The 21,482-nt window shown below is 56.8% G+C and overlaps 4 protein-coding genes across 5 annotated transcripts; 2 read left to right on the plus strand and 2 right to left on the minus strand.

The window, feature by feature from the left end:
* The first annotated feature begins 4,144 nt into the window (after positions 1 to 4,144).
* On the plus strand, positions 4,145 to 9,142 carry GFUS (GDP-L-fucose synthase). Its single transcript, XM_041399660.1, has 11 exons — positions 4,145 to 4,446; positions 5,279 to 5,428; positions 6,378 to 6,492; positions 6,697 to 6,825; positions 6,902 to 6,975; positions 7,172 to 7,305; positions 7,426 to 7,490; positions 7,664 to 7,730; positions 7,802 to 7,881; positions 8,012 to 8,111; positions 8,596 to 9,142. Exons 2-11 carry the CDS (start codon positions 5,289 to 5,291, stop codon positions 8,649 to 8,651), a joined length of 960 nt encoding a protein of 319 aa, XP_041255594.1. The 5' UTR covers positions 4,145 to 4,446; positions 5,279 to 5,288; the 3' UTR covers positions 8,652 to 9,142.
* Positions 9,143 to 9,155: 13 nt separating this feature from the next.
* LOC121333377 (protein brambleberry-like) lies at positions 9,156 to 13,019 on the minus strand. Its single transcript, XM_041399658.1, has 12 exons — positions 13,010 to 13,019; positions 12,470 to 12,578; positions 11,992 to 12,076; positions 11,805 to 11,912; positions 11,565 to 11,708; positions 11,317 to 11,487; positions 11,130 to 11,229; positions 10,131 to 10,210; positions 9,846 to 9,955; positions 9,503 to 9,573; positions 9,302 to 9,393; positions 9,156 to 9,216 (listed from the first exon to the last, which is right to left on the minus strand). The coding sequence occupies exons 2-12, from the start codon at positions 12,557 to 12,559 to the stop codon at positions 9,191 to 9,193; spliced, it is 1,077 nt and encodes a 358-aa protein (XP_041255592.1). The 5' UTR covers positions 12,560 to 12,578; positions 13,010 to 13,019; the 3' UTR covers positions 9,156 to 9,190.
* A 133-nt stretch (positions 13,020 to 13,152) lies between these two features.
* On the plus strand, positions 13,153 to 16,824 carry PYCR3 (pyrroline-5-carboxylate reductase 3). Of its 2 annotated transcripts, none has more exons than XM_041399653.1 (6): positions 13,153 to 13,250; positions 14,094 to 14,158; positions 14,415 to 14,594; positions 15,445 to 15,657; positions 15,746 to 15,838; positions 16,481 to 16,824. In XM_041399653.1, the coding sequence occupies exons 1-6, from the start codon at positions 13,169 to 13,171 to the stop codon at positions 16,661 to 16,663; spliced, it is 816 nt and encodes a 271-aa protein (XP_041255587.1). In that variant the 5' UTR covers positions 13,153 to 13,168; the 3' UTR covers positions 16,664 to 16,824. The 2 variants fall into 2 exon arrangements, with proteins under 2 accessions (XP_041255587.1, XP_041255588.1); XM_041399654.1 differs by having other exon boundaries at positions 15,505 to 15,657.
* Positions 16,825 to 18,016: 1,192 nt separating this feature from the next.
* TIGD5 (tigger transposable element derived 5) lies at positions 18,017 to 21,348 on the minus strand. Its single transcript, XM_041399641.1, has one exon. The coding sequence runs from the start codon at positions 20,786 to 20,788 to the stop codon at positions 19,034 to 19,036; it is 1,755 nt and encodes a 584-aa protein (XP_041255575.1). The 5' UTR covers positions 20,789 to 21,348; the 3' UTR covers positions 18,017 to 19,033.
* Positions 21,349 to 21,482: the final 134 nt, after the last annotated feature.

The following is a 21,482-nucleotide window of genomic DNA, read 5'->3' on the forward strand; positions in this document are numbered from 1 at the left end:
CTCTGGTGGATTTGGCTTTGGCTTTAGCCTGGCAGGCCTGGGCTGCTCTGGCAGAAGGGGCTATGCCTCCATCTGCTAAGGGCCCTCAGCACCACCCCTGACACCACCAGCTCTGGCCTCTGGCAACAGCTCCTGTAACCAAAGCACCTTGGCTGATGGCTGCCCTACTTGAACTTGACATTGGATCTCTTCCACTTGCTGCTCCTGTCTATTCATTCTTTTGCCTAAATAAAATTTTCCTTCAGCATAGCCTCAGATGCCTCCCATTCTTATACCAGACTTCTTGCAGCTACACCCAGCACAGACACTTTGCTCCCAGCCTAAACAGCTGCAGTCTCCGTGACACCATCTTCACTTTCAGAGGGGTGCCTGGACCACCCAATGAAGGTCCCATTTCCTTGTCCCCTTTTCCTGCAAGGACCTTGGTTTACCAGTGTTTCCAGGCCATCACACCCCGTTCTGTGAGTTCCTCAGCTGATCCACATGATGGTCATTGTTGCATTCTCCACATGGCTGGACAGTCCCCATTCCACCTCCCTGGGACTTTCCAGGTCAAGATCTCACCTTGTTATGATGTCATCAACTGATCCCTGATGGAGATTCCCCTTTCTCTCCTCACTGCAGGGTCCCATGAAGGGAGCCTCCAGGGCATTCTTCTCCCTTTTCATGGTCCCTGGATCATCTGTGCTGGTGGCCCCAAGCCACCAACCCTCTGCTCTGAGGTCACACATCATGTGCCCATTATGACTTGACTCCCACCAAGTCACTGTGGACTCCTGAGGTGTAGCATGGAGACCTTGGAACAAGGTGGAGGAACAAGCCTGTGACCCTCCTGAGAAGATGGTGCCCCTTGTGCCACCTTCATGCCTCTTTGCCTCCCAGTTTTGATACTCCAACGTGGATTTTTGGGTCATAAAGATCTTTGGTCTCCCCACATTGCTTCTCACCAGTGACGTTCACTCTTTCTTCTCCTTTGATGTGTTTTTTTTTTTTTTTGTCTGTACAAAGGCTCCCGGCAAACAGGTGAGCTCTGGGCTGGCACACGAATTCAAAGTCTCCAGGGCTATTGGCAGCACTAAAATATTCATCAAAAGCAAATTAAAATAACATCTCTGGAGCAGCTGGAGCCCAGAGAGGCAGAGAACTCCATGCACAGCTGGAATCAGATTTGGTTCAAAGAGAAAGAGTTTGCTGAGGAACAAAGCCCTTCCTTAAAACCAAAACTAAACAGCCCCTGCAGCTGAGCTGGGAAAGGAGAGAGGGAATAGGTTTGGAACTGTTTGGCCTTTTTATTTCTCAGTTTAGTTAAATAGTGCATTTCCCCTGGCTGGCCTTGAGGCACCAACTTCAGCTCATCTTAAAGTAAAGTCTAGCCCACAAAAAGACAAATTTAAGTAATCCGTGTTCTTATACTCATTCACCTTGGAGTTCATCCAGCTTGACATCAACACTTGGACTGAAACAAGAGCAGGATTCCACCTTCCCAAGGTCCTGGGACATGCCCAAGCAGCCAGGCCCAGCGGGATGTCTGCCTCATCCCAAACCTGCGCCAGAGACGCTCTTTTTGGGCACAGTCAGCTCACGTGGGTGCCAGAGAACACTGGGAGGAGGCTCAGATCCACATCCACAGTGCCCTGTGCCCACATTCCTCTCTCCCATCCACCCTGGGAATTCCAGGTCCCCTGGGTCCTGCCCAGTTCTCTGTACTCCATCCAAAGAGACCCCAAGCAAATGGAAGAGGTGACATCTCTTCCAGTACTTCTCCCGATGGGATTCACACCCACCTAGCCAAGATCCCACTCCCAGAATAACCCCAAACCCCAACATGGAGCAGGGGTAGGTTCACCTCCCTCCTCCAGAGGACTGGACTCGACAAGACCAAATCTAAAATGATGGTGGAAGGGACATTCTTGTGTGGCAGCTGTTCCCAATCCCATGAACAGGATTTCTTGGAATATCTGTAGCCACCACCCCCATCCCAGTCTTTCCCCTCTGTGCTTTTGGATAAGTCCCATTGCCAAAGGGCTGCACATTGTGGGGAGCAACCCCCAATCCCTATGGAAATTGGCACAGGCCATCCTCTGGGACAAGGCCTGGAAAAAGGGTCACTGCTGGTGTGCTACTCCCTAAAAAAGAGCCACAAAACTGGAATTTTAGCAGGGAAGAGATGCTTAGAGTTGTCTCACCTGGCCTCCTGGAGCTTGGCTGCAGCTGTAAAGCATCATCCTCGGACAGCTTCCACCTGGGAGAGGCTCTACCTGGGAATCTCAGACCCATCTGCCCCACTTTCCTAGGAGGCACGGGGAGGGCAGAGCAGGGAGTGGGGCTGGACCCAAAACCGGGCCCGTTCCAGAGAAATAGGTCACCCACAAGGAAGCTTCGTTACGGAAACAACGCCTCACACGGAGCAGCGGTTCTCCGACAGGATCTGGCCAAGCCACCCAAGCTTTATCCTGCCGGCTGGAAGGTCCTGGGATGTCCTCTGGATCGTGTCACGCAGACGCCCTGCCCAGATGAGCTAATGGGTCTGCTCCAGGCTTTGATCCTCAAATCCCAAGGCCTTGTTAGATAACATCAGGAGCCTGGGTGATATTTCATTAACAAACGAGTCCATCCCATGTGGTCGCCGCAACTTTATCCCTTTCCCTTGTGATCTTCCCTCGTGCTCCAACATTTCTTTGGTAATTAGCCCCAGAATTAGCATATTTAAGCTCCAAAATTACTACATTTAATGCAACACCGTGGTTATTCGAGTGCTGTCACAGCAGCTCTTGGCTGCGCCACCTCCCAGCAATTCCTTGGCCGAAACATGGTTTTATCCCTAATTAGTCTCCCAAAACTTGCAGGAGGCAGCAGGAAGATCTTATCCTCCCACCAGCACGTGGAAAATCTTCCTTGGCTTTCCCCCCCCATCCCTGGGAGCATTCAAGGCCAGGTTGGAGCAACCTGGTCTAGTGGAAGGTGTCCCTGCCCACGGCAGGGGGTTGGAATGGGCTGACTTTTATTTACGGGAATGATTTTTTTCCAACCCAAACCTTTTTTTTTCCATAATTTTGCCGTGGAGTGAGGTGGAAGCGTGGATGCAGCTGGATCTGACTCATCCCAACATCAGCGTGAGGTTTCTTCTTGCCAAACCTCAGTGTCTCATGGAGGATGCAGGAGGGACGTAAAATTAGCTGGCCATGGAGAAGGAGCTTCAGCGTCCATCCCTGGCTCCGTGGGTGAGATCAGCCAGGGAATCCTGTAAAACATCAGGTGGGAACAACACCAAGACCCCCAGGAGTGGGATTTTGGAGCTGGGAAAGGCCTGGAAGGGCTGAGCACATGGTGGGGCTCAGCTGGGAGAGGGGATGGGCACTTCCAGGGGACAGAGGCACAAGGTGACATCTTTAAATATGCAAATTTCCAGGTCTCAGCCTGGAAAAAAGGAATGAAAAACTCCCATTCTATTGCTCCTCGACACTGGGGTTACCCGGGGCTTTGGCTGGAGGAATGTGGAAATTCCTGGCTGGGTCTCCCTTAATTCCACTTTTAAAATTTTAATTTAGGGCAAAGCCCTGCCTTTGCCTCGCAAAAATCCCGAGGGGAAAGCCAGCTGGATGTGGGGGTGGAGAGGGTGCCTTCGAAACCATCCCCCACACGCAGGAAAGCTCTGCTCATTTTTAATCTTGGCTTAAGCGCATTAAAAGTGATTAAAACATTTTCATATCGAAATCCATTTTGATTAGTCCCTTTGGGGGGGACACCTAGGATACCCCTTTCCCTGCATCCCCTTTCTTTCCTGCGCCCCTTTCCTTGCTTCTGCACCCCTTCCCATGAACCCACTTAAAAGCCCTGCAGCCTCTTCCCTTCTCCTTTCCTTTCCCCTGCACTTGCACCCCCTTCCCATCCACCCTTTCCTGTCCCTGTACCTCCATTCCCTACCCTGCACCCCATTTTCCGTGCACCTCCTTCCCTCCCCCTGCATCCATTTATCTTCCCTGCACTTCTTCCTTCCTTGCACCCCTTTCCCTCATCCCTTCCCAAAATCTTCTCCCCTGCGCCCTCTCCTTTCCCCTGCTCCCAGGCACGGACTACATTTCCCGACGAGCCAAGCGGCAGCGCCCGGTGACGGCGGCGGAAAAAGCCGAGTGTAGCCGAACCTTCACCGGGCCGAGACGAACCGAGTCGAGCGAAGCCGAACTCAGCCGAGACACCAACGAGCCTACCCGAGTGACTCCGAATCCAGCCGAGCCCCCACCGAGCCGAGAGCAACCGAAGCTAGCCGAAACTCCACGAAGCACTGCCGAGCAGCCCCGAGCGCAACCGAATCCAGCCGAGCCGAGCCGCGTACAGCCGAACATAGACGAGCCCCTCCCGACTCAACCCGAACTCAGCCGAGCCGAGGCGGCCGAACTCAGCCGAGCGGATCCGAGCGTACCCGAGTGGCCCCGAATCCAGCCGAGGGTGAGAGGCTCCCCTCACCCCATTAAGGGAAATTTGGGGGGACAGGAGCCCCCCCAGGCCTGTGGGGAGGAGAAGCGGGGGGTCCCCAGAGTGGGGGGACAGGGCGGTGGGGAGGGCAGGGAGACGGGAGGTTGTGGTTTGGGAGGGGGGACGCGCTGCGGGACGGGAGGGGGTGCGGGGAGACGGGGGTGCAGGAGAGGGATTTGGGGTGCAGGAGAGGTTGGGGGGGTTAGGACTGGGTTCAGAGCTGGGATCTGGGGAGCAGTGCTGGGGTTTGAGGGGCAGGGGAGGCGTGGGATGCAGTCCTGGGTGCGCAGCTGGGATTTGGGGTGCAGGGAAGGTTTAGGTTGCAAACACAAGATTTGGGGCGCGGGGGCAAATTTGGGCTTCAGGGGGAGATCTGGGGTGCAGAGGGAGATTTGGGGTACAGAAGGAGATTTGGGGTGCAGGTGGAGATTTGGGGTGCAGACACAAGATTCTGGGTTCGGGAGTAGATCTGGGGTTCATCCCCTGAGGTGCAGGGGGAGATTTGGGGTGTGGGAGGCAATTTGGGGGTGGAAAAGGAGATTTGGGGCACACACCTGGAGGTGCAGGTGCCCCTCCCTTTCCAGAGGCCGGGCAGTGCCACGTGGCAGGTCTGGCCCTGGCCCAGGTGGCCTCCACCTGAGGAGTTTCACAGCCAAACACGCCCCTTTTTGCCCAGAAACGCAGAAATTTCCCCCAAAAACCCCGATCCCACTTACCTGGGGCGTGGGCGATGCTCGTGGCTGCCCACACCAGGGTGGTCCATGCCGAGGTGATCCCAGCTTGTCCCCCCGGCTCCTCCCTGCAGGGTTTTGGCCATGACGGAGGTGACCAAGCGCATCCTGGTGACAGGTGGCACCGGCCTGGTGGGCAGAGCCATCGAGAAGGTGGTGGCCGATGGAGAGGGGCAGCCGGACGAGGAGTGGATCTTTGTGTCCTCCCGAGACGCTGACTTGACGTGAGTTGGGGTGTTTTCCCTTGGAAACCCCGGAATTTGCTCTATCAACCCCAAAAAAACCCATCCCTGCTCTTGGTTTTTCCTTGGAAACACCCCAATCTGCTCTGGTGACCCAAAATTTCCTATCCCTGGATTTGGTTTTTCCTTGGAAACACCCCAGTCTGCTCTGGTGACCCCAAAATTTCCTATCCCTGGATTTGGTTTTTCCTTGGAAACACTCCAGTCTGCTCTGGTGACCCCAAAATTTCCTATCCCTGGATTTGGCTTTTCCTTGGAAACACTCCAGTCTGCTCTGGTGACCCAAAATTTCCTATCCCTGGATTTGGCTTTTCCTTGGAAACACCCCAATCTGCTCTGGTGACCCCCAAAATTTCCTATCCCCGGATTTGGGTTTTCCTTGGAAACACCCCAATCTGCTCTGATGACCCCAAAATTTCCCATCTCAAGATTTTGCTTTTCCTTGGAAATGCCTCAATTTGCTGTGTCGACTCCACCAAATCCCAAATTTTCCCATTCCAGTGTTTGATTTTTCCTTGGAAAAAACTCGGTCTGTTCTGTTGACCCTGACAAACCCCAAAATTTCCCATCCCAGCATTGAGTTTTTCCTCAGAAACACCCCATTGTGCTCTGTTGACCTCACTCAATCCTAAATTTTCTCATCCCAGAATTTGGGTTTCCCTTGGAAACAGCCCAGTCTGCTCTGTTGACCCTGACAAACTCCAAAATTTTCCATCACAGAATTTGGTTTTCCCTTGGAAAGACCCCAGTCTGCTCTGTTGACCTCACTAAACTCCAAATATTCCTATCCCAGGATTGGGTTTTTCCTTAGAAACTCCCCAGTCTGCCCCCACCAAACCCCAACATTTCCTTTCTAAGGACTGGGTTTTTCCTCAGGAGCACCTCCATTTGCTCCGCTGACCCCACTGAATCCCAAAATTTCCCATTCCAGGAGCAGCTCTGAGACCAAAGCCCTGTTTGAGAGGCACAAACCCACCCACGTCATCCACCTGGCCGCCATGGTCGGAGGCCTCTTCAAAAACATCCGCTCCAACCTGGATTTTTGGGTGAGCACCCAGGGAATTGGCACTGCCGGGATCCCTGTGGGTGCTGCGCTCCCTAAATTGGGATATGGACACACAGGGATGTGGCTTGCTCTGCTCCCAGAGCCAAACCAGAGCTCCAGTGGTTTCTGGAGTTTTTAATGAGTTGTTATGAAGGGATCTGGGGATCCCCAGCTCCACGATCCTGATAAATGTCCCTTTTCCCAGAGGACAAACATCCACATCAACGACAACGTGCTGCACTCCGCCCACGAGCTGGGAGTGCAGAAGGTGGTCTCCTGCCTCTCCACCTGCATCTTCCCAGACAAGACCACCTATCCCATTGATGAGACCATGGTGAGAATCCCCATTCCCACACAAAATCCAGGGAAAACCCCTCCCCTGCTTAATTTATCCGCTCTGATATTCCCAGATCCACAACGGGCCACCTCACAGCTCCAACTTTGGCTACTCCTATGCCAAGAGGATGATTGATGTCCAAAACAGGTGAACTGGGGACATGGGAGCACAGCCTTTGGTTTTCAAGGCAAGGGGAATCCAGTGGGAATTCCAGGTGGAAGTTGGGGAAATACCTGGGCTCAGCAGGTGAAGGTCCTGCTGGCCGGCGTTTTTTGGGCACACATCAGTGCTGGAGGAAGGGGCTTGACAGCCCACCCACCATCCCTTCCCTGCTCTCATCCAGGGGTTATTCCGAGCAGCATGGCCGACGCTTCACCGCCGTCATTCCCACCAACGTCTTTGGGCCACACGACAACTTCAACATCGAGGATGGCCACGTCCTGCCAGGGCTCATCCACAAGGTCTACCTGGCCAAACGTGAGGGTGGCAGGACTTCCAGGGATTTTCTGGGGAGAAATGAGGGGTTTTTTTGTCTCTCACCTGCTTTGTGGGGTGGTTAGAGGTGGCTCTGGTGGTCATGGCTCCTTCCTCCTTCAGAGTCCGGCTCTGCTCTGACCGTCTGGGGAACGGGCAATCCCAGGAGACAGTTCATCTATTCCCTGGTAGGTGTGGCCTTGGGAAGCAGGGAATGGGGCTGGAAGACCCACTGTCAGCACCCCAGAGGGGTCTGAACCCCCCTGGCTTGTCCTGGGACATCCCCAGAGTTGTGTCCCCTTGGGATGGGAAGACTGGGAGATATCAGTGACCTCTCCAGGAGTTGTCTGCTCTTCCACAGGACCTGGCACGACTTTTCGTTTGGGTGCTGCGGGAATACGATGAGGTGGAACCAATCATTTTGTCAGGTAAGCCCTGGCTGTCCCCCAGGAGTCTTCTCTCCATGAGGGAACAGCCACAATCCTTCCCTTCTCCACAGTGGGAGAAGAAGATGAAGTCTCCATCCGGGAAGCGGCAGAGGCCATCGCAGAGGCTATGGAATTCAGGGGAGAGCTCGTTGTATCCTTCACAAAAGTCTAAGCCCCTCTTCCCACCAGCTCCCCTGGGAGATTCCATGATCCAGAGGATCCTTCCCACCCAAGGAGCAAAAGCAAGATGTGTTTTTCCTCCTTAATCATTCCCATCTCAGTTTGACACCACCAAGTCTGACGGGCAGTTCAAGAAGACAGCCAGCAATGCCAAGCTCCGGCGGTACCTGCCTGGATTCCAGTTCACACCTTTCAGGAAAGGTGAGATAGGGGAGTCTCCAGAAGACACCGGGGGTCCTACCCTGTGCCATCAGCCTTGGTGGCATCAAGGTGGTCCATCCTTTCTGGATGAGGAGTGGGGGTGGTGAAACGCTGGCACGTGTTGCCCAGGGAGGTGGTGGTTTCTCCATCCCTGGAAATATCCAAGATCAGGTTGGATAGGACATGGAGGAACCTGGTCTCCTGAGAGGTGTTTCGTTGCATGGTGGTTGGATGAGAAGACCTAAAAAAAGTCCCTTCCAACCCAACCTATCCCATGATTCTCTGACCAAAATCAATTCCCAATCCCAAAACCTGTCCCATGATTCTCTGACCAAAATCCATTCCCCATCCCCAAACCCATCCCACGAATCTATGACCAAAATCCATTCCCAATCCCCAAACCCATCCCATGATTCTGTGACCAAAATCTGTTCCCAAAATCCATTCCCAATCCCCAAACCCATCCCATCTTCTCCCTCCCCAGCTGTGAAGGAAACCTGTGCCTGGTTCAATGCCAACTATGCCAGCGCCAGGAAGTGACGGCACTGGGACCACCTGGCACCGGGATCATCCTCTTCAACTCAGGGTTGTCCTTTGCTGGGGCAGAGGACGGGGCTGGGTGGGGGGTGACAGTGACATTTCCAAAGTAAAAATGGGAGCCTGGGGAGCAGCTCCCACATTCCTGCCCCACTGCTGGGAGCGGCGCAGGACGCCCAGGGCAGCGGGGAGGAAAGTTGGGGCATCCCAAAAAGATCCCAGATCAAGTGGTAGGAGCCAACTGGAGCCATCACCATGGCTGTGTCCAAGAGGGTGGTGGCTCTGAGCTGTTAATGAGCTACACTAATTACCTGCAATTGGGTGTAATAAAGGGAAGGCAATCAGGAATCCAGGGCATGGAAATGGCAGCAGGGAATTTGCTGCTGTTCTTGGCACATGGGGATGATCCCACAGCCCCCTATCTCAGGATAGGAATGGGAAAGACTCCAGCTGTAAACGTGGCATTTATTAAAATATATGCAAATAGCATAAAACTGGTGGGATAATGAACATCTGCCCTGTACCCACATCCAGTGGCATCCTTAGGCTCCATGTTCTCCACCAGGATCTGGAATAGCTGTAAAAAGGGTTAAAACCCCTCAGGGAGGGGGTGGAGGGTCAAAAATGGGGGGATGAATCCATAGCCAAGTTACTGCTGGTGGTGTGGATGTGGCAGAATTCCAGCCCGGGAATCGCTTTCTTCCGGCATCGCTGTCCAGCCCTGGTGAGCCCCTGGCACAGGGACCTACAGAGGAGACACCCATCAGCACCCCAGGAAGCCACCAGCAGCAGGGTCTCCCCCTGAAGTGACACCAAGCCATGGAGAAGGGACATTCTGGGTGGTTGGTGCTCACATGTTGGCTTTTGGGCTGCAGGGTTTGGGCTCCCAGAGCTTCCCAGCATCCATGACCGGCTCCAGTGTCACCTGGTTTGGGAAGAAGAGGGTTCCTGCAGATGTCCCTTGTCCCCTGGGGTGCCTTGGCCATCCTTCAGGACACCCTTTTCCACCCCAAATTCCTCCCTGTGTGTCATGTCCCCCACCCTGTCTGTCAAGGGGTTGTCCCACACCCAGAGGTGCCACCATGGTGAGGACACCCCAACCTTGGAGGACCTGACCCTCAGGGAGACCCAGCTGGCCCCCAAGAGCAGGTTTTGGGGGACAACACCAACATGGGGACACCCCACCCAGCACCTTACCTCACATGAGCTCAGTGTTGTCCTCTGACCACCGGCGTCAGGTGACACCTGCCCTGTGAATTCGGGAATGTCCCTGGCCACCTCTTGGGGCTGCTCCAGGTGTGAGGGCTCTGCAAGAACATGGCAGGGGTGGAGATACCCTCCCACTGCTCCCAGGTGGAGGATGGGGACACTCTGGGGTGGTGGCATATGCCCTGGCAGAGCTTGGGGACACTCTGGGATAACACACATCCCAGCACAAAATGGGGATGTGGATCTGTGGGCTACAGCCATCACACCTCCCACCTTGTGGGCACCTCTCATTTTGCAGGCAGCTCATCTCCATCCTGTCCAGCTCCTCTTGCAGCAGCTCCATATCGCATTCCCTGTGTGGGAAGAAGGAAAACCGGACTCCTGTCACCTTGGTGGCTTCTGTGTCACCACCACCATGGAGACATGCACCTCTCCACACCCTTCTCTGAGCAGAAATAGGTCAGGGAGGTGGGAAGAGGTGCCCAAAAGCCATAGGAAAGCCATCAGGATGTATCCTGTCCCTTCCTGGAGACCTCTGCTAGATGGCTCCAGGATGGGACACCCAGGGATGTGACATTGAGCAGAAACAGGACATGGAGTTGGGATGAGATGCCCCAAAACTACAGAAAAGCCATCCAAGACATGTCCTGTCCTTCCCTGGAGACCTCTGCCAGATGGCTCCAGGGTGGAACATCCAGGATGGGAAATCCCGGATGAGACACCAAGGATGGGACATCCAGGATGGAACATCTGAACAGAAACGGTGCAAGGAGTTGGGATGAGGGGTCCAAAAGCTGTAGGGAAGCCACCAAGATGTGTCCTGTCCTTCTCTGGACACCTCTGCCAGATGTCTGCAGGGTGGAACATCCAGGATGGGAAATCCTGGATGAGGCACCAAGGATGGGACATGCAAGATGGATGAACAAAAATGGTGCAAGGAGTTGGGATGAGATGTCCAAAAGCTGTAGGGAAGCCACCAAGATGTGTCCTGTCCCTTCCTTAAAACTTCTGCCAGACGGCTCCAGGGTGGAACATCCAGGATGTGAAATCTAGGATGAGGCACCAAGGATGGAACACCCAGGATGGAACATCTGAACAGAAATGGAAGGAGTTGGGATGAGGTGTCCAAAAGGGAAGCCACCAAGATGTGTCCTGTCCCTTCCTGAGAACTTCTGCCAGATGTCTCCAGGGTGGAAAATCCAGGCTGGAAGATCCAGGGTGGGACCCAGCAGCTCCCCAGGGTTCCATGCCACCTCCTCAACCATCTCCTACCTCTCCGGGGTGGAGGTGAGCCGGTACCGAGCCTTTTCCCGGGGAATCACTGGCCGGATCCTTCCAGCACCACGGCAGGTGGATGCCAGCAGCCAGTGCCCTGTGGGAAAACGAGAGGTTGGGAGAGGACAGAGCCCTCCCCACAGGGTGGTCTGTCCCCCATCACTATCCCCACACTTGTCCCCACCTGCTGCAGCAAGGACCAGGAGAGTGAAGATTGCTGGAATGCTGAGGGCGCTGGAAGCGAGGAAGAGGAGGAGAAGGATGGTCTGGAATGGGGCTGGCACCAGCGGGAGAACCAGGAGCATGAAGAATGAGCCATGTGGGATGCAGGAAGAGGTGACACTTTGGCTCTGACCTGTGGGATGGGGAGGAAGAGCCCGGTGTTGGCACCCACCAGCTCCCATGGATCCTCCAGCCCCCATTCCCGCTCACCATCCAGGTCAGGGATGGCTTTGAGGTGCTCCAGGTGCTTTTCCAGCTGGCTTTGTGCGTCTTCCAAGGCCGTCAGCATCAGCTCCAGGCTCTGCTTGACCCTCTGCAGCTTCTCCAACACCTCCTGAAGGACCAGGATGCTCTCTGCATACAGGAAAGATGCAAACAGCAGTGGGATGAGCTGGGGAAGATGCATCCTGGTGTGAAAAAAGCTGGGAATGGGATTCACTGTGTTCCCACCTGGTTGGGGATGAACATCCTGAGGTCTTTCCTGCTCCTGATGGAGGTTGGATGGGACAACCTGGTGTCCACCCCAGAGCTCTGCAGCCCAACGGCTGCTCAGGTTCCCTGTGGGGTGGGAAAAGAGGTTGGATCAGTGCCAAAGTGGGATATGGGAATGTTGCAGCATCCCAACCCTGGCTCATACACATCTGGTGGGCGATGTCCTGCACGAGCTGGGCCACGGGGGTCTCATCCAGTGCTGACCTCATCCAGGTCTCCCAGAGCTCCTCCTGAGGTGAATATTTGGGGGGTGATGATGGGGGAATGCTGGATTTCCCCATGGACACCCCAAATGCACTCCTGGGTGCTCCCAGCACAGGATGGGGAACAGAGGAGGGGTTTTGGGGATGCAAAATATGGAAAAAGGTGTGAGCTCACCCCAGAGTTTGGCCTTCACCCCCCAAAAAACCATCCCAAGCAAAGAGACTGCCCAGGATGGGGGATCCCAGAACCCAAATTTCCCAGTCAGAGGGATTCCCACAGCCACCCGACAGTAACAGGAGTCCAGGTGTGACACCTCCTTGGATGTGGCTTCCTCCTGGAAGCAGCTGTCACCCGTGGTTGTCTCGAGGAGGATTTGTGAGGGGAACCCCAGCTCTGGGCGGCGGGAGGGGGGTCCCCACCTTCTCTGGGGGGGCAGCAAGGCCCAGCCACCCCAAAAACCCAGCAGTGGCGCAGAGGAGCAGCACAGCCCAGGAGCTCTGGAGCAGCATGATGGGAACAGAGGGGGTCCTGTGAGGAAAAACCCCCATATTCATGTACAAATTACAAAGCCCCCCCCTCCCCAAATTTCAGGGTTGCACCCCACTGAGGGAACCTCCCATAATCCCAGGGATGCCAGTGGGTGAGGAGCACCCTGGAGTGGGAAGCAGCTCCCACATCCACCGACAAATTAGGGGACACCCCCTCGGAGAGTCCCCCCACACAAACCCAAGGATGCCGGCGGGCGGGGGACCCCGTGGGGCCAGGAGAGTGGGAAGCACCTCCCACATCCACGGACAACTTTGGGGACCTCCCCCAGGCCAAATTTAGTCCCCCACCCCCGTGGTGGGGACCCCCTCGCGGTCCCAGGGGTGCCGGGGCTCCGCTGAGCCCTGCGGGGAAGGTTTGGGAAGGATTTGGAAAGGTTTTGGGAATTCCCTCCAGGACCCCCGCGCGTGCACCTGCGCAGACCACGTGGCGCCGGCGCCTGCGCAGTTCCCCCCTTTACACCGTTCACCCCGCCCCTTAAAGGTGGGTCCACCAATAGGAAAGAGGGGTGTGGCTGCTCGAGACCAATCAGCGCCGGGGGTGTGGTTGTGGGGGCGTGGCCTCGCGCAGCGATGGAGGCGTCCGAGCTCTGGGTCGGGTTCGTGGGCGCCGGGCGCATGGCCGGGGGGCTCGTCCGGGGGCTGCTGCAGGCGGGTACGGGACGGGGGAGCGACCGGAGGGTCCGTGACACACGGGCAGGGGAGGGGACATGGGGACAGTCCTGGTCTGGCGCCTTCCCGGCGTCCTGTGGCGCGGGGAAGTGTGGGGGGACATAGGGACAGCGCTGCTCTGGACGCTCCCTGCACTCCCTTCCCTGCTGTCCAGTGGAGGGACATGGGAACAGTCGCGTCCTGACCTGTTCCTAAAGTGCCAGCCCGCCCCCGGGTCCCTGTCCTCCAGCGCAGGGACGTGGGGACAATCCTGTCGTGGCTCGTTCCCAAGGTCCCAGCCCTTCCCCAGGTCCCTGTGCTCCATTGGAGGGACATGGGGACAGTCCTGCCTTGGCCTGTTCCCAAGGTCCCAGCCCTTCCCTGGGTTCCTGTCCTGCACTGGACGGACGTGGGGACAGCCCTTTCCTGCTGCTATTCCCCGGGAACCCTGCTCTTCCCTGGTGTCCCTATCCCACAGATCAGTGTGGGGACATGAGGACAGCCCTGTCCTGCCTCTCTCCCAACATCCCTGTCCCACAGACAGTGAGAGCATAGCCCTGTCTCTGCTCCCCGTGTGTCCCAGATTGTCCCTGTCCCATAGCACGGTGTGGGGACAGCCCTGCCCATTAGGGCCACCTCCATTGTCACTGCACCCTGACACGACTGGTGCCAGCCACACCAGCAGCATCCATCCCCAGCCCCCTTTGCCCCATGCCCCTCTTCGGGATCGTGCTGGGATTGTAGTAGTCACATTCCGGTGGAAATTGGGGTGTCTGGGCTGTGCTGGGGTATCCCCCCAACCCTGGGGCCACCCTGGCCACTAACCCCATTCCCTGTGTCCCCCCAGGGAAGGTTCCAGCCAGCAACGTCCTGGCCAGCGCTCCCTCGGACAAAAACCTGGATGCTTGGCGGGTGAGTGGAGCCAAGGGGGTGGGAGATTTTGGGGTGTCCCAAAACTGTGGGGTCAGAGCACCCTTTCTCCACACTGAGGTTTGGCTCATCCTTCCCAGATCTGGGTGAGATCCAGGCAGAGCCTCGGTGGCTTTGTGACCAGAGCAGGTCCCCAGGCCATGTCCCTGCCTCTGGACGTGCTGTTACCATGAGGGTGCTGGTTTTGGGATGTTTTTGGGGGTTCCAGCCTGTGAACTCTCTCCCTGTCCCTGGGCAGGAGTTGGGCTGCCGGACCACGCACTGCAACCTGGAAGTGGTGTACAGGAGCACCCTGGTCTTCCTGGCCACCAAACCCCACATCCTGCCGGGTGTCCTGGAGGAGATCCGTCCTGCTGTGGGGTCCCACCACATCGTCGTGTCCCTGGTGGCCGGCGTCACCATCCAGACACTGCAGCGGGTGAGACTCCTCCTTCTCCTTTTCCTTCTCCTTCTTTTCTCCTTCTCTCCTGCTCCTCCTTCTCTCCTGCTTCTCCTTTTCTCCTTCTCCTTTTCTCCTTCTCCTGCTCCACCTTCTCTCCTGCTCCTCCTTCTTCTCCTCCTTCTCCATTTCCTTCTTCTTCTTTTCTCCTTCTCTCCTTCTCCTTTTGCTTTTGTTTTCCCTTACTCTCCTCCTTCTCCTCCTCCTCTTCCTCCCCATCCACCTCCTACTTTTCTCCTCCTTTTTCCTTGTCCTCATCCTGGTTCTCCTTCTCCTCCTCCTCTTCCTCTCTTTTCTTTTTCCTCTTTCTCCTTCTCCTCTTCCTTCTCCTCCTTCTTCTCCTCCTCCTCTTCCTCCTCCTCCTCTTCCTCCTCATCCTCCTTCTCTCGTCCTTTTTCATTGTCCTCATCCTGGTCCTCTTTCTTCTCCTTCTCCTCCTCCTCCTCCTCTCTCCTTTCTTTTTCCTCTTCCTCCTTCTCCTTCTGCTCCTTCTCCTCCTTCTCTTCCTCCTTATCCACCTCCTCATCCTCCTCTCCTCCTTTTTCCTTGTCCTCATCCTCTTTCTCTTCCTTTCTCTCTTCCTTCTTTTTCATCTCTCATTCTCCTCTTCCTCCTTTCCTCCTCCTCCTCTCCTTTCTCCTCCATGTGCACCCAGGCCCACACAGCACACACCGCTGTGGCCTTGTCCCCACCCGGCTGCCCCTCCAGCTCCGTCCCCGTGCTCCTCACTTCTCCGCCAGCCTGATGGGTGACACACACCAGTGTCTCCACTCACCCTTGGGTTCTTCTCAGGGCTGGCACCCCTTCTCCCATCCCCATCTTTTCCCAGCTCCTCCCGCCCTGGACCAAAGTGCTGCGCATCATGCCCAACCTGCCCTGCGTGGTGCAGGCAGGGGCCATGGTTTTCTCCCGGGGCAGCAACGCGGGTGACGAGGAAGCCGCGCTCCTCAAGAGCCTCCTGTCCTCCTGCGGCCTCTGCGAGGAGGTCCCCGAGTCCTACATCGACATCCACACCGGGCTCAGCGGCAGCGGCGTGGCCTACGTAAGCCAGAGGGACAGGGGATGCTGTCCTGGGATTTGGGGTCCCCCCCTTGCTCCTGGCTCACCGCTGGATGATCTCCTTTTCCCAGGTGTACCTGTTTGCCGAGGCGCTGGCCGAGGGCGCGGTGAAGATGGGAATGCCGGGAGCCTTGGCCAGCAGGATCGCGGCACAGACGTTGCTGGTGAGTCCTTGGCATTGCCCCCCTTCCTTCCTGCCCCACAACATCCACTGGGATGAGGGAGGAGGTGCTGGATGCTGCTCTGCCTCAGTTTCCCCTCTTGGAAGCAAAAATGAAGCCACCAGAAGGGCGAAGGGCATGGTGGTGGGACAGTCCCTCTATGGTTGTGTTCAAGGGTCCCAGGATGAGGGAAGAGATGAGAATCTTGACTCCATGTTCAGAAGGCTGATTTATTATATTATGCTATTATATTATATTAAAATACTATACTAAAACTATACTAAAAAGAATATAAAGGATCCATCAGAAAGCTGGAAAGGAATAGAAAGGAATGGAATGATAACAAAAGCTGGTGACTCTCAGAGAGTCCAAGCCAGCTGACTGTGATTGGCCATTAATTAGAAACAGCCAACATGGACCAATCAAAGATGCACCTGTTGCATTCCACAGCTGCAGATAATTATTGTTTTTCTTTTCCTCTGAGGTTTCTTAGGAGAAAAAATCCTGGCAAAGGGATTATTCAGAAAATATCATGGCGACATTCCCTCACAATGGGGGTATTGGGATGATGATGCCATCCAACCATGGAAAGGGGAATTTGGGAAGTCCCAAATCTGACCTTCCTGGTGTCCTGGTGTCCCGCAGGGTGCAGCCAAGATGCTGCTGGAGACGGGAGAGCACCCGGCGAAGCTGCGGGGGGATGTCTGCACGCCCGGGGGCACCACGATCTACGCCCTGCACCAGCTGGAGAAGGGAGCGCTCCGGGCCACCGTCATGGATGCCGTGGAGGCGGCCACCAACCGGGCGTGTGACATGGCCAAGGACTAGTGGACAAACCCCTTCTGGGACAGGAGGGGTGACGGGGACCAAAGCGAGCTCCTCTGAGGAGCAGGATCCTGACATCTTCAGGAGAACGTGGATGAGGGTGGGAGGTGGTGTGGACACGTGTTACCTCAGCAGGGCTGGAACCAAATAAACGTGGCCAGAGCAATGGGGAGGGTGTGGATTTTTGTGGTTCCTCTGGTCCTGGGGGGCTGTGGAAGCCACCACGGGGTCACTTCCGTGGGGAGGTGACATCCATGATTTCTGGATGCCACGCTGGCTCCGTGGTCATTGAGGCCGGTGCTGGCACCCAGGTCACCAAGGACGAAGCTGGTGTGGGATGTGTGGCACTGGGGAGAGACTTTTGGGAATGAGGGGATCCCAATTTAACCCTGCTGGGGCTGGGAGAATGGCTGCATCCCTGTGGTCAGAGCCACATCCATGAGGAGGCTGCCCACATTCCAGAACTATGGGCAAGAGCTCAACCGGCCAAAAAAACTGCACCATGATCCTTCCCTGGCAGCAGGGAATGGGATGGAAGCCATGATCTGTTCCCATCTCCAGGAATATCGAGGGTGTAGAAACTCAAACTTACCCATCAGGAGAGGATCTGAGCCTTTTCCATGCCCTAATTAAGCTCTGCTTGCCTCCCAGCACCTGCACAGATGCAATTAGAGATGATTTTGGAACTGCTTTGAGCATGGAAAGGTTTTTTCCATGCAAAACATCACTGGTGGGAACATCTGGATGCTGAGCCCCTGACTTTGGATAAGGGCCTGGAGTGCCAGGGCACAGGAAATGGTTTTCCACTGCCAGAGGACAGGGTTAGATGGGATATTGGGAGGGAATTCCTCCCTGAGAGGGTGGTGAGGAACTGGAATGGAATTCCCAGAGAAGCTGTGGCTGCCCCATCCCTGGAGGTGTCCAAGGGCTTGGAGCACCTGGGACAGTGGAAAGTGTCCCTGACCACAGCAGAGGGCTGGAATTTGATGGCCTTGCAGGTCCCTTCCACCCCAAACCGTTCTATAATTTTATATTCTCACCTCTCCAAACCAGTTCAAAGACCTCCAGCCCAGCACCCACTGCTGATCTTTGCAACATTTTTGTCACACAACTGAAACTTTCTTTCATTCACAAACTCCCGTTTGAAATGAGCCACACCCAAGCTCCAGAATCTTTTTGTGGGGCGATTTTGGTGCAAAAGATAATAAACAGAAATGTGATTTTACACAATTACACCCCATTGGCGTGGAGAAAGCCACAGTGGAGAGGACACAACCCCAAGAAGATCCCCCTGGTGCCACCCCAAATCCCTCTGGGATGGATCCACGTGACAGTTCACAGACGACAACCTCCACATGGGAATAAAAATCCATTTAATTTCCATAAACTCTGCAGCAAGGAGACAAAGAACTGACAAGTAAAAACCCCCACCCATCCACTGACATGGGGCACAGCAGCACTGAGGAGTCAATTTCATTTCCCTCTTCCAGTAATTCAGTTAAATACCTTAAAATTTCATCCAAATCAGGTAAATTCCTATCAGATGCCTCCAATATTCCAAGGCAGTGCCAGGAGCCCTCCCTGCTCCAACCTCCACTCACCCAGATGTGTCCTCCAGCCCCGGCCACCCCACAAACCCCGTGAGGAACACCTCAACCCCATCCCTGGAGCCTTCAGCTCCACGAGGATGCTCCAATGATGGTACCTGGATCAGCAGGTCTCCGTGGTCCAGGTGTTCCCAGCTGCGATGGGAATGATGGAGGTGACTCTCTCTCATGGGTGCCACCCAAGTGTCCCTTTCCCAACCCAGTGCCTGAAGGAAATTGTCTTAAACCAGCCCCAAACCATCCTGATGTAACAGGATTCTGTTTTGGCAGTGGGAAGGGCGCCACCTGCCTCTTCCAAGGTGGAATATTTCCCCTGCAGCACCACAGGAGTGGCCCATGTCCAGCTGGCTGTGCCCACCTCAACCCTGCTCTGGGATCTGGGGATTTTTCAGTGTAACATCCCCCATTATCCCATGGACACTGAGCAGGTTCTTCCCTCACTCCTTCTCCCCATGGAACTGGGGGAACTGGGCAATTTGTGGGGGGGTCATCCACCCTCTTTCTGGCAGTGCCAGTGACCAGGGTCCACAAGGGATGTAAAAAATAGCACCTCCTAAGTATATTTAGGTAAGGAACAACCCTGGAATTCGAGTTGTTGCACAAAAATCCCCTGAATTGTGACCTACAGGCATCTGGGCTTCCTGATCACGGTCACAGAGGGGCGAGTGGCACCTCCACCACCATCCCCCTGGGACAACCGGGGTGTCCCCAGCTCCGTGGCCAACCAGGGGTGGTTGGTAGCCAAAAAGTGGCGGTCACCCCTGCCCTAGGATTGGGGGCTGCGGCCGCGGCGCAGCCGCTGGGCCATGGAGATGAGGGAGCGGAGCTGCACCAGCTTCAGCGGCCCCACTTCCCGGGGGTCCTGTCCCTCCAGCCAGCGCAGTGCTGTCTCCAGACCCTGGATGGCTTCCCGAGCCGTGGGCAGCAAAGGATCTCCTCCTTCCCCGCCCTTTTTGCCACCAGCCGCTTCCTCCTCCTCATCCTCCTCCGCCCCGCAGCCCTCGGCGCCTTCCTCCTCGACGTCCTCCTCACCATCATCGTCCTCCTCCGCACCTGGAGCCGCGTCGTCCAAGTGCAACCAGTCGGACACTTCCTCAGGAGCCAAGCGCTTGAAGGCCAAGGCAGCCAGGTGGGTCAGGTCACTGAAGACCTTGCTGTCCCCTCCACCTTCATCCCCTCCCGGGGTGTCGCCGTGCTCCTCCTCGCCGGGCTGGGGCTCGAAGGCGGCGCGCAGCCCCAGCAGCCAGCACTTCTCGATGGATCCTGGCGGGATGAGATCCCAGGAGAGGCCAGCCAGGTACAACATGTCCTTGAGGAGGAAGGAGCGCACAAAATCCGCGGGACTGCCGGGGCCGCCGCAGGACACGGCCAAGCGCAGCAATTCCCGCTTGTAGAGCTGCTTGAAGGCCGACACCACCCCTTGCTCCAGCGGCGCCGGGATTCGGCCTCCTGCTCCGGCCAAACCACTCCCAGAGGGACCCTTGGAGAGGAACAGCGCGCGGATGGACCCATCCGGAGTCTGGAGCGGCGGGGAATCCTCAGCCCCCGCTGCAGAACGGGATGGAGCGGAGCTGAGCAGCAGCACAGCCTTCTGCTGCAGGCAGCTCCGCCGCAGGTACCGCTTGACCCCCGGCACGAAGTCCTCAAAGAACCAAGCCCTCAGAAGCGCCGGCGCCAGCCGGGCCTCGGGGCTGTAGCGGTAACAAGCCGGGAATTTCTCCTGGTTGTGATGCCTGAGGCTGGCGGGATCGCGGAGACCCCCGACCACCAAGGGCTTGAGTTTGTGGGAGCCGGTCAAGTTGGCGGCCAGCAGCACCGTGACGCGCTCGCCGCGGGCCGGACGCCTCGCCGCGATTCCAGCACCGGGAAGAAGCTTCCAGAAGAGCCGGGTGATGTTGGCGTTGTAGATCTGCTCGTCCCCGTAGCCGCCGGCATCGGGCAGGACCTCGGCGCGGGCGGCCGGGGCGCGCTCGGGCTCAGCGGGAAGGCCGCCCTCACCGTAGATGCGTTGGCTGGAGATGCCGTGGCGCTTCTGCCAGCGCCAGAACCAGCCGTGGCTCGCCTTGAAGGTGCACTCAGGCCCGTAGATCTGCCGGGCGAAGGCTTCCGCCTGCGCCTGGATCAGGGGTCCGGAGAGCGGCACGCCGTGCTGGCGCAGGGCGAGGAACCAGGCGTAGACGGCGCGGTCGATCTCCTCCTCGTTGGCCAAGCGCATCTTCTTGCGCTGGGTGCCCACCTCGCCGCCGAGCTGCTCCAGGAACCAGCGGAGCTTCGCCTCGTCCTTCAGCCACCCCCGCAGCGTGCCCCCCGGCACCCCGAAAGCCCGGCACACCGACGCCTGGCGCTCGCCCTTCTTCACCCTCTCGATGGCCTGGAGCTTGTCCTTGATGGAGTAGGCGCGGCGAAGCGACATCTTCACCGACACCCCCCCGGGTGATGCGCTGCTGCCTCCACCTCCTCCTCCTCCTGCCCGCCGCCCTCCCGCCATTCCCCCGCCCTCCTCCTGCTCCACCCCGGGCATGGAGCGACCCCCGCATCCATGGGAATGGGGGGCGCGTTATAACCGGGGAGGGATGCGGGGATGGGGTGGGGGGGGCTCGGCGGCACCTTTGTCTCCGCTCCGGTCCCCCGCATGCGCGCACCTCACCACGGCCACTAAGTTTCGCCGCTTCCTCCCCCCTTTTCCTCGCCAAGTTGGATTCTTCCTCCTATCTCTACCAGCGCCTACGGGTTGTACCATTTTGCGAAAAGGCGGGAGAGCGACGCCCCGCTGTCCCCTCCCCTCATGTCGCTTTCCCCCTTGAGCTGTTCCACTTGGCTTTCAGGGGAGGGAGAAGAAGTGCGCGGAATGAGACAACTCGCCGCGCGCAGAGTGCGGAGCCTCCTCCGCCCTGTAACGCCCCCCGTGCAACACAGGGGATCATCCTGGGGAGGCAGGGAAGTAGCGTGGAGGAAGCAGGGAAGTGGCATATCCCCCTTTTCGCAGAGTGGTACAACCCACGGGCGCCAGCGGCGGTACAAGGGCGAATCCAACTTGGCAAGGAAAAGGGGGGCCGGCGCATCCTAATAGTTACAGAGGGGCGGTTGGCGCATCCCGCTCCCACCCTCCCGTGCTGTTCCACATGTCTCTTTTACTGTGAGGGGGACAGACCCAGCGCTGTGCGTGTGACACACTGTCTCCCCGCATCGCACTCCCTTCGCCACCCCCTGGCTCG

Source organism: Onychostruthus taczanowskii, unplaced genomic scaffold (genome assembly GCF_017590055.1).
Source record: "Onychostruthus taczanowskii isolate IOZ18803 unplaced genomic scaffold, ASM1759005v1 scaffold169, whole genome shotgun sequence".
Classification (NCBI taxonomy): Eukaryota; Metazoa; Chordata; class Aves; order Passeriformes; family Passeridae; genus Onychostruthus; species Onychostruthus taczanowskii.